The following is a 12398-nucleotide window of genomic DNA, read 5'->3' on the forward strand; positions in this document are numbered from 1 at the left end:
ATTGTGCCGTCCCAGTGCTGATTTCATTATGTATTGCACAGTACTGACTATTCTCTCAGATCCAATGAACCCCCTGAAGAATTCAAATGTACCACTGAGGGTACATGCACCCCAAGTTAGGAACCCCTGCTCTAGAGTATTAAACAAGCAGAGAGAACAACTCACAAATTGAAAAGAAGGCATTAGCACTAGTGTATGGAGTAAAAAAGTTCCATACGTATCTGTATGGTAGGAAAAAGTCCACATTAGTTACAGACCATTGTTGATGATTTCAGGTCCAAAAGCAAGCTTACATACATTAATAGCTGCAAGACTACAACGTTGGGCAATTACATTAGCTGCTTATGATAATGATAATAACAGATTGACCAATATCAAAGATGAGTAATGCAGACTCTTTGTCGAGATTGCTTATAGACAAGGCACCAGAAGAACATGATGAAAGCATTCTTTTAATATCTGGCTATACAGTTAAGGAAATAGCACAAGATACAAAGAAAGACCCATTACTCTCAAAAATAGCACAATCTAATAAGTGACAGATATTTGTGCAGATGATGCCAATTGTAAACCATAAAAAGAATTCTGGGATGAACTGAATGTCGCACAAGGTTGTATTCTCTTAAAGGATCAAGAGTAGTGCTTCCAAATGTATTAAGGAGTAGAGTTATATCAGAAATACATGCAGACCGCCAAGGTATTATGAGATCCAAGTCAATTGCTATAACTTAAGTTTGGTGACCAAGTGTTGGTAGGGACACTGAAAATTTACTTAAGAAGTGTATGAATTGTGCATTGCAACTAAACCAACAAGAATCCAATCATGGGCATTGCCCAGATACTTTTGGCAATGTGTGCATATAGATTTTACAGGTCCAATTTTAGGATACTCATATCTGATAGTAGATACATATAGTAGTAAGTGGCCAAAAGTTATACCAATGCAAAAACATCTTCGGTAGCAGGCGCATCCCTGGTATCTAAAAGTTGTTGGGGTGGGGGGGGGGGGGGGGGGGGCGACATTCTGAAAATTATACGGTTAATATTGGTGAGCGAAGAGAGTTTATGCAGCTATGCAGAAATTTCTTGAGGAAATTAACATGATTTGGTGTATTTTAAGGTCATATAAATATGAATATATGGAATATATTAAGGGAAAAGGATGACTGATTTATCAATGTTAGTCAGTCAACAAGTTTATAAGTCCACAATGTACAGATTGGCTAAAATATGGTACAAGTCATCTGTGACATCCTCAATACATATAAAGTTCCGCTTAACTTGTAGAGACTATGATCAGTATTTATTATTACAAATTTTTATAAGTAATAAGGATAAAAGTAAACTTATTGTTTTATTATGCTGTATATTTGACTCCAATTGAGAGTCTAAATAGTGTCCTGTAACAATAAAAGCCATTTTCTTCAATGCCGGTTTTAATATCTATGGTTAGGATGGTAGCAAATGAGTAGTAACAATTAGTGAATGAGAATGTACTATGTATGATGGTACTCGTGTAAAAGCAAGAGAAGTTATAGAAAGGGACAATAATGTATGAATTGATTGTAGGAGGTATGAAATGAAAATTTTGTATATGGAATTTACCCAGTAATTACAGTATATAGCAAAGAGCTTCCTACTTGCGGCAGCCTAACAATTGAAAATTCATGGTAGCACTAGTTCCAGTTACGGTGTAGTTGGAATACCCTGCCCACTACCGGTGCTTATATATAGGCAACAACCTGGCAGAGCTTCAATTCGCTTTCTGCTGGCTCCTGGTGAAGATCGGTGGTTTTAAGCAGCCTTTTTTCTTTCTTTTTTGCAATATGTCAGATTCTGGCACAACTAGGTTCGTGTTTTTGCAGACTGTTGTAAGACTAGATCAGCTAAATCTTGCTATGATCCACATACCAGATGTAGTAAATGTAGAGGTCAAGAGTGCAAGAAAGAAAATACTTGTGCTGAATGTTGTGAATGGGATGACAAGAAATGGAAAATTTTTAGGTCCAATCAGGACAAGATGGATAAGGACAGAAAGAGGAAAGCAGCTGCTAGGGCAAAAAGTAGATCTAGTTTAGATAATGTTCAAGCTGCTGAATTGGTAGAAGATAACATGATTCTTTCATCTGTAATTCCTGTTGATTCTCCAATCATTTCTCCTCCTGCTTCTGTGTCACTAACTCCTATTCCAGGTTCGCTTGCTCTCGATCCGAACACCATTGCTAGCCTCAAGTCAAAATTCGATAAGAAGTTCAAATTCTTACCAAGTGCGATGATGGAACTTGGTGCTTCTGTTAAAGCCTTAATGGAAAAAGGCAATCAATCTCGTGTTAGTGCAATGCATAGTGTTCCTGTGCGAAGGTCACTGTCCCACTCCCCCACACCAGGGAGAAGACATACCATAGGTTGAAGGGAGGCTGGTGGGGTTTGCCTCTGGGCAGTCGCCCTCAGTCGAACCTGCTGGTGATCCTCAGGTTTCGACAGAGCACCACTAGAAAGGCGTTTCTTTTGGTGTCCATGATCTGTCGTCCTAAATCTGCTTGGGACAATCCGGAGTCATTCCCTTGTATGGATCTGCAGTATGTATCTGCTAAACGTAAGACGAATTCTTCAGGGCGAGTTTCGTTGGTCTCGAAGTCTGGACCTATCTTGGAATTACCTCAGACTCATGGATGTGATTCTCCTGATATGGTGCAGCGCTCTCATTTGGCTGAACGATCGGCGCCAGTTGCGATGCGCCCGTTGTCCCCGACAGCCGAGTCAAGAGCGGTTTCGCCTTGCTATCGATCATATTCTTTGACTCACGACCCTTCACTCGCTCCTCTTAAATGACAGTTGGATGATTTCATGTCTCTGTTGAAGAAAGCTCCAAACCTTCCCAAACAGAAGACGTGGCTTTATCGCCTATCTCTTCGGATGAGGAAGAGGAGGAACAGAATACATCCCTACTTCTTCATACTTGGAATTGTTAAGATATTTTTTCAACTTCCCAGATTTTTTTTCTCCTGCAGCTCCAGTATCCTGGCTTCGACTTTTCTAATGAGGAAACCAGCTTCAGACACTTTGGCTTTACCGAAGTTGGTTCTGTCTCTGTCAACAAAGAAGGTTTCAAGAAACATGGACTCCTGTTAGCTGTGAAGAGAGAGATAGGCAAAGCTTCTTTTACTTTCCCTCCTGGCAAGCTAACAAAAGAGAATTACCATTTCTATGACACCAGTAAGCTCTTTCCTTGGGAGCATCTGCCTCCTCCCAGGGGGACTTCTCAGGTCTCCGTGACTCTGCTAGGTGTTCAGCCTTTTCATCAGCTAAAGCCATGCTCTTGTCCTCAGAAATGGATCACCTAACTAGGAGTATATTCAAAGTTTTAGAAGTGTATAGGTTCTTAGATATAACAATGGGGGCATTAGCAAGGAAGGTGGAAGATGCCCCAGCAATTGCAGAAGACGTCGCAGCAGACTTGTTGGGGGTCTTGTCATGTGCAGACAAGGCCATTAGAGACAGATCGGCTAAGTTAGCATCTCTCTTCTCGTTATGTATTCTGAAGAAGAGCAATTTGTGGTGCTCCTTCACTACTAAAGGCGTGACCACAACACAGAAGTCAGCTTTGCTTTTTGCCCCGCTGGACAAGAAACACCTCTTCCCGCAAGAAGTATGCATCAGATTTTGTTGTTGCTTCAGAAAAAGTCAACCAACAATCTTTTGCACAGTCGTCGAAGTGTCCAAAGGAACTTTAACCTAACCTTAATAGGTCTTTTTCTCCTCTTCAATTCCAAGCTTTTTGTGGAGCAAGATAGAGAGGCCAGCAAAGACCCCATACTAACATGTGACCTCCAACCAGGTTTATCAAGAAGACTACCTACAAGACTACAAGCAAGATGTGAGCGTGTCCTTTGTGCACCTGTAGGAGTCAGGTTGGGCCTTTTTTGGAGGGAATAGAGTTTGAGAGGAGTGGAACCTTAGGTAGTCAAGGTGTTGCAGCAATGTTATGTCATTCGCTTCAAAGTAGGCCCACCTTTAGTGAAATCGCCAATACAGGCAGTCCCCGTTTATCAGCGGACTCGGTTAATGGCGATCCGGTTTTATGGTATTTGTCTAGTACCATAAAATCAGCGATTTATGGCGCCACAACGGGTTGTTTCAGTTATCAGCGCCATAAGATGCAGATAATAAGAGTTATGGCACCATAAGGTGCTGATAATAGTTATGGCGCCATAACATTCCTAACTGAGGCGCCATTAACCGGTTATCTGCGCCATTAACTGAATCTCCATAAATCACTGAGTTTTGGTTAATGGTGGTTTTTGCTTATCAGCACCCAGCTGAGGATAGAACGCCTGCCAATAACCGGGGACTGCCTGTAGTATTAACTGCCTACTCGGTGGAATCATAGTAGTTGTTCCTACATGATATACAAACCCTCGGTCCTTTACAGTAGGATATACTTGCGGCGTAGCAGCTGGATATGGTTGTAAAATCTTTAACAAGGTGGTTAGGCAGTAACTACCACCGTTAGGTGGGGAGGCCCACCTGCCTGGAGATGTAAACACTCCAATTTACTTGCAATCGTCTTTGAGTGAAGACATGTATTTGAGAGCTCTTGCTGACTGGTCGTTAATCACGAGTTTCCCAGTGGGATCATTCTTTTATATATTTTGAATATGCTGTGTTTAATGTTAATAATTAATTTACATTAATAATTGATACACACACCCACTTTTTGTGACAAGCTTTGCTAGCCGCTTTTCCCCTTTGTGTGTTAAGGGTTGGTGGCAGGGTGTATCTTCACCCTTATCACTTATTTTTCGCCCTTTCAATGTAAGGGCATGACAGAATGACAGCATAATTACGTACTGACATTACGTTGTATTTTGGAGAGTTGCCGAGGAAACTTAAAGCGTTTCCCTTTATTCTCTCTTCCAGACATTTCCCCCATCTCCTTCGCCCCCTTTTTGCTAGCTCATTGGACAAGGGGGGGGGGGGGGTGTTGCTCGTGTTGTTGATGTTTGAGGGATCTCCTCTTGTTTCGGAGGGCAGAGTGCCCTTTGATGGGAAAGGAGTATCCTTCTTAATCAATTTTTCACTTTTCTGCAGGCTAACAGTGAGTGATAGTGTATTACAGGAGTGGATGGTTGGATATCTCTTCATTTTGGCTACCCTAACCATCGGAATTGTACTCGTTAACAAACCATGACATTGACCCTCGAGAGTGTATATGGTTCCCCTGGAGAAACTAAGAGGAGGTCCTCTACACAGCCCTCTTCACATGAGGTAGGTTTCGGCCTCGAAGAGGGCTAAGATGTGTTGTGAGGACAATGCATGATCTCGCCAGGCCAAGCCACGCTGTCAACAGCGCTGCTACAGTGCTGAGAGAGCCTCTGCATTCTCCTCAGGAAAGCGTCTCGCCAAGACAACCCCGCTCTCCTAGACCCACATCACTGTCACCGCCACCAGGTTGATGACAGAATGTAGGTCATTCCTTTTGACAGCACCGCTGTGGCCAGTGAGGAGGAATGAGAGTATCCGAACCTTTTCCCCCTATTCCCTCTACTTCCTTGGGTGACACCAGGAGGGGCAAGTGAATGGGAGGAATCCTGCAGTGTTCTCCACAAGATTCAGCATCTTGGGCCTACGTTCCTGGCGGGGTCTTAGGGTCTCACCAGGCGTACCCCCAAATCATTGAGGAAGGATCATCTGCTCACTGTCTCAACAACTGGTGTTCCAATTCCTAGGATTCAAACACCTGGAGACTGTGTTCTCCCTGGTTCTTTCTGTCCTTTGGGCAGATCCCTTAAGTTTTGTTGGGTTCCTGGGCACACTGGTATAGAAGAGAATGAACTGGCTGATAGTGAAGCAAAGGATGCTGCGAGATGTGATTTCTTAACTAATAAGGTAACACATTTGGATATGCATCCAGTTATTAGAAGATACATCCATAAGAAATGGCAGCAGAGTTGGACTTCCCCTATTTTATCCACACATAGGAAGTACGCAAGTATTAGGGAAAGTATAGTTTTTGGAGTTTGGGTTTTAATTGCATCAGAAGATTCGAGATTATCCTAACGGCTTAGGATTGGCCATACCCGCTTCATCCATGGTTATATTTTAGAGGGAGCCAGTGCCCTAGTTTGTGCTCACTGTGATGGTCAGCTATCTGTTGACCACATGCTGGTGCACTGTCCTAGATTTAATCACTTAAGGTAAAGTACTAAATATTTGAACACTGTTACCATTCACTTATTCATAATTAATCATACTAATTTATATATGTATTTCATTTAATTAGGGCACTGAATAATCCTGATGGGTTCCAACGTTTGGTCCTCAAGACCTATTTCATAATCAATCAAACAATCAATGGGAACAGATCCCCACCGTTCTCCGACATGTCCCAGTTCCTTGTTGCTCCAGGCCTCGAGGGAGCAACACAGGATGTGCCAAGAACATGACAAACCAAAATTAGGGATACTGAACCTCCTCCGACGTTGGGAAATACCTGAACTTAACAAGACCCACAGTTGGTTGGTTTGTTTGTATGGTGTTTTTACGTTGCATGGAACCAGTAGTTATTCAGCAACGAGAGACCCACAGTTGGGTAGTGCAGAAAAAAAGCTTTTAAATCCCAAGAAACTTGCACCAAGTGAACATAAAATACGACTGAATCCTATCAAATCTAATATCCTAACTCAATGGGAAGTTTGTTGGAGTAACAGATCAAAGAGAAGCAGCAGAGAACCTATCCAGCTGCCAAAAGAGAAAGTTGACAAAACAAGCATCCCTTTAATACAAGTCTTAAGAGACCTATACATACTCTTGTCTTTGTTTCTACAAACTAACATGCTCTCTTCACTTGCAGTCAATTTCCACATGATTCACACTACTACAATTAAGCGCCTCAGTGACGTGGTCGGTTTGCTCTTGGCCTGCCATCTCGATGGCAGCGAGTTCAATCCTCAGGCAGAAGTTCACTCTCGACGTGGTTCAGAAGTCACATAAAGCCGTTGGTCCTGTTGCTGAATAACCACTGGTTCCATGCAACATAATAACACCATACAAACAATACTACAATTCACATTGGTTATTCTAAATATAATTCCATCAGCAGTATACACATCATATGAGTCAATAAAACTGGAATAAAGCCTGTTACAGCAATTTTACCTTGATTCTTACCAACCCAACATTCAAAATACAATAAAAAAAAAAAACTCCAAAATTAAACCAATTTCGTCAAAAGAAAACTCAGTACATTTAACAATCTGTCTACTTCCTATCAAAACCGGCGATAGAAGTTGACTGACCAGCAACTACAATTGTTTGTACCTACATGGATAGAAAATGGTTACTCATATAAAACAGTATTCTCGTTTTTCTTTTGCAATCTGTCGAACTCCCGCTGGCATGGAAGTAGAAGCTACATACATGCTAATAGAGGTAAAATTCAATTCAAAATTTAGGTTCAAATAGATGTAATGATAGCTATAAGAAATAATAGTAAGATAGGGCAGCTTAAAAACAGAGAGAGAGAGAGAGAGAATAATCAAAGTACAGTGAAAATAATGAGAAAGAGAAGGAGAGAGAATTGAGCTTTGGTGTGTGAGCCAGAATTCGATCAACAAGCCTAGACGTAACAAAACGTTAGTCACAGGAAGTTGGACCATGACACCATCGCAATTAAAATCTTAAGACTGTCATAAAATCTTTGACATGTGACCTCGCACCAGACTTACTCAGCTTCTATTGATAATGGAGCTCCACCTCCAGGAGGAGGTATTAACATGTTAAATTATTGACTCTGCCTGGAAAAGGAGGAATTAACATGTTAACCCCACCTAGAAGGGGATGGGGAAAAGATAAGGAAAGACTGCTCTACGAATCAAGAATCCTATTGGGCGGAGAACCAGAACCTACACCGCCTAAGGAGGTTGGACTGAATTCGAACCGAGGTAGGCTAAATTTGAGAACGACAGAAGACAGAGAGGACCGGCAGCCGTCGTATGGTAAAGAAGCAAAAACATTGCCAGGGTCCGAAATAGATTCATATGCTTTGTAGTTGTAACATGTATTCTTTGAAACAGTAAAGAAAGAAACTGCCGTTCGTCTCATTCAAACTTCTCCTGAGAGACTAAAACTATAATATTACTAATCCAGAACTAACCTTAAGAAGAAGTATAAAGTTAAACATTGAACCAGAGAGCAGAAATAATCAAGAAGAAGAAAGAAGCAGGTAAGAGAACATACACTCGAACACTCTACCTTACAAAAACTCGCAATGTACGTACATATACATAGTAAAAAAAAAATATGAAAATTAATTTCAGATGGTAGCTTTCAATATCATCCCAATCACACACTGTATGAAGCTGGAACACTACAGTAAAATACAAGTACAGGCAGACCCCGGCTTACGACGGGTTCTGTTCTTGAGACGCTCCGTAAGCTGAAAATCATCGTAAGCCGGATAATCATAAAAAATCCTAAGAAAACCTTACTTTTAATGCTTTGGGTGTATCAAACACTATGTAAACTCCACTTTTATTGCATTTTCATCCAAAATAATCTTCAAATACTGATTATTTTGTATTTTTGGAGTCATATTTCTTCCGTTAGATCGGCGGCATAACCCTGGAACACGTGTCATAAACTTGGAAATTTCTGATGAATATAATTGAAAAGTGTCACGACGTCCGAATATAATTGAAAAGTGTCGTAACCTCAGAACGCTGTAAGCTGGGTACTGCCTGTAATCATGGGTCTTCACTCAAATATGACAAATTTTTAATCAATGTGTATTTTTCACAGCTAACAAACCTGAGGTCTTAACAATATGATAATCTTCTAGCACTAGCTGGAAACCCATGGCCGTCAAAGTTTTTAGATGGCCTTCCAGGATTCCCATGTTAACATTCCTTTGGGACAGATCCAAATTGCAGTACGTAGATGTGCCTCGCTCCTTTTCCTCTGCTTCGTCATCGGCTGTGTTATGTGTAATGCTGGTCCATCCCCCAAGGGGAAATTGCCCCTTCAGGGAGAGTGGGGCCAGCCACTTTTTGTTCTTTAGCATTTTACATTTGTTATATTGAACATTTTCATAACTTAATCACCTTGTAATGGTTACTATCTTATGCCGTACTTTGTGACAAGTACTATTAAAAGTCTTGCACCCGTTTGGGTCTTGCTACACTACCTTCTGCCCTTTACTTTTCAGATTTTCTCTTTATTGACTTCCCAACTAAAAAATAAACCTTATGCCCAGCGCTCTGAGCCTAGGAACATGACTCATTAGTCTGGTTGAAATAAGTTAAGCCATAGCATTTTTAATGTTTAATCATGATACATTACATATACATATAAGTAATAAAATAATAATGATTAAAATTATTTACAGTAATTCTCAAAATATGACCAATAATTTACTGCAAATTACAATGCGTTCATGTTTACCTTTGCTTGTGTAGGATAATTAAAGACTATTAATACAGGGGATAAACCGATTTACTATGAATACTGGGAGTTAACTATATATTATAGTGCATCAAATTTACTCATTCTGACAGTGAAACATTTGCCAATGGCTACAAATAAAACTTTAATCTATCCATGCAATACAGGATAAAATTATTCATGAAAAAAAATATCTCCAAGGTCAGTCCAACTCAATGATTAATGATAAACTACTTTGCTTTTGCTTTAGCAAAAATAAAAAAAAACAATGAAAATTTTCAAGCATAACATGGATGACATTTCTCTTTCTATAGATCTTGAGAGTTATTGCTACTTTTATACTTACAAGATAATTTTGTTTGAAACCAACAAAAGCACACACAAACATAAAAAAATATCATGTAAAATATAAAAATAAAAAATTAGTATTTCATTCATTTTCTTCTACTTCACAAGCCTTTAATCACCGAGGTACTGCCTGAGTGTTTGGCTTAGGCATCTTCTGCAGAAGAGCCTGAATTTCTTTGCGCTCATCATAGTTCTTCCACAGTTCATAAAGATTCAGAATGTATCTTGTTATTTCCATGATTCTATCCAAGTCAGTATTCAGCTCAGCAAACCACTGCTTGCAGTCTTTCTGATGAACCACACATGCCATATTAATGCAAGCTGAAAAGAAATATGCATCTTAGATTAGTAATACCATCAGCATATTCTATAGTCAAGCTGAAATTTCAAGCCTTTAAAAGCAAAGCATGCCAATAACGCATACCTTACCACTTGAAACACTTCATTTACTTAATATACAGTGAAAAGACCATCTAATTGTTAACTTTAAATAGATGCTAAAAAATGGTCCTTTAGGTAAAAAAATATTAACCCTTAAACCCAGAGATGGTATTTCCAAAAGTGTCTCCCGTATGCCGGAGGCATTCGCGAGTGAGCGCCGAAGCGGAAAAAAAGTTTTTTTCAAAAAATCACAGCATGCTTAATTTCCAGATTAAGAGTTCATTTTTGGCTCATTTTTTTTCATTGCCTGAAGTTTAGTATGCAACCATCAAAAATGATAAAAAATATCATTATCATGTATAAATATTGGAATATATGACAGCACGAAAAAACATTTCATATATAATTGTATACAAATCGCGCTGTGAGCAAAACGGTTAAAGCTAATGAGATAATTATTTTTTCATTGTATTTTACACTAAATTGCGATGATTTTAGTATATAACAAATTGTAAAACGATCAAAGCAACACAGAGAAAATATTATCACAATATGATGCATGGACTGTAAGTGTTGTAGCTTACAATAGCAGTTTTCTACCATTTCGGTCGAGTTTAAAGTTGACCGAAGGTCAAATTTTTTCTATTTATCTTTATATGAAAATATTTCAAAACTGATAAAAGCTACAACCATGGATTGTTTTTTGTTGTATTCTACATGAAAGTGGACACATTTTCATATATAAAACTTTATGTAATGGCTAATATAAAACGGTGCAAACATTACGACAATCAGACGAAAAAATTTCTGATTTTTTCGGAAGTTATCATGTGGACGTAAGGAAAAGGTTTTTTTCATAAATTGACCATAAATCGAAATATTGTGCTAGAGACTTCCAATTTGTTGCAAAATATAGGCATATGATTGAATATTACTAGAATGTAATAGTTTTAGCTTACAATTGCGTTTTTTACCATTTCGGTCGAGTCAAAGTTGACCGAAGTTTGAAATTTTGGCACTTATCATTATATATATAAAAATATTTTAAAACTGATAAAGGCTACAACCATGGGTTGTTTTTAGTTGTATTCTACATGAAATTGTGGACATTTTCATATATAAAACTTTATGTAACGGCTAATATAAAACAGTGCAAACATACGACAATCGGACAAAAAAATTTCTGATTTTTTCGGAAGAGTTACCGCACTGACGTAAGGAAAATTTTTTTCCCCAAAAATTCACCATAAATCGAAATATTGTGCTAGAGACTTCCAATTTGTTGCAAAATGAAGTTAAACAATTGAATATTACTAAATGTAAGAGTTTTAGCTTACAATTGAATTTCTTGGCCATTTCAGTAGAGTCAAATTTGAAAGAAGGTTGATATTTTGGCACTTATCGTTATTTATATGAAAATATTTCAAAACTGATAAAAGCTACAACCATAGGTTGTTTTTAATTGTATTCTACATGAAATTGCACACATTTTCATATATAAAACTTTATGTAATGGCTAATATAAAATGGTGCAAACATTATGACAATCGACAAAAAAAAAAAATTTGATTTTTTTCGGCAGTTACCGCGCAGACGTATGAAAAAGTTTTTTCTCAAAAATTCACCATAAATCGAAATATTGTGCTAGAGACTTACAATTTGTTGCAAAATGAAGGTAAATGATTGAATATTACTTGAATGTAAGAGTTTTAGCTTACAATTGCGGTTTTCGACCATTTTGGTAGAGTCAAAGTTGACCGAAGGTTGATATTTTGGCACATCATTATTTATATGAAAATATTTCAAAACTGATAAAAGCTACAACCATGGGTTGTTTTTTGTTGTATTCTACATGAAATTGTGCACATTTTCATATATAAAACTCTATGTAACGGCTAATATAAAATGGTGCAAAAATTATGTCAAAGTGACGAAATAATTTCTGAGATGTGTCGCTGATGCTCTTTAGTGAGAGAAGAAAGAAATTCATGCTTGTGCGCTTGGGTAACGATTGTAAACAAAACAACAGCTTAATCCGTGAACTCCGAGCATCCCTCAAGGTGCGTGATTCAAAAGTTTTCGCCAAGTAGGCCTATAACTATTTTTCCGCGAATTCTTAAAAAACTTTTGCGTCGACGTTTCATACATCAATTCGGCACCCAACAGACAATTTTTGTTGACGTTTAATACGTCCAATAAGCGTTTAAGGGTTAATTTACAAATACTAA

At 38.6% G+C, this 12398-nt stretch overlaps 1 protein-coding gene across 1 annotated transcript in view; it reads right to left on the reverse strand.

The window, feature by feature from the left end:
• Nucleotides 1-9306: 9306 nt before the first annotated feature.
• Nucleotides 9307-12398, reverse strand: part of LOC135221735 (cyclin-C-like) — a 113346-nt gene continuing 110254 nt past the window's right edge. The window contains exon 6 of the mRNA XM_064259539.1: nt 9307-10110. Within this exon, the coding sequence (XP_064115609.1) occupies nt 9905-10110 (206 nt within the window). The 3' untranslated portion in view covers nt 9307-9904. The remainder of the gene's footprint in view (nt 10111-12398) is intronic.

This window comes from Macrobrachium nipponense, chromosome 20 (assembly GCF_015104395.2).
Source record: "Macrobrachium nipponense isolate FS-2020 chromosome 20, ASM1510439v2, whole genome shotgun sequence".
Classification (NCBI taxonomy): Eukaryota; Metazoa; Arthropoda; class Malacostraca; order Decapoda; family Palaemonidae; genus Macrobrachium; species Macrobrachium nipponense.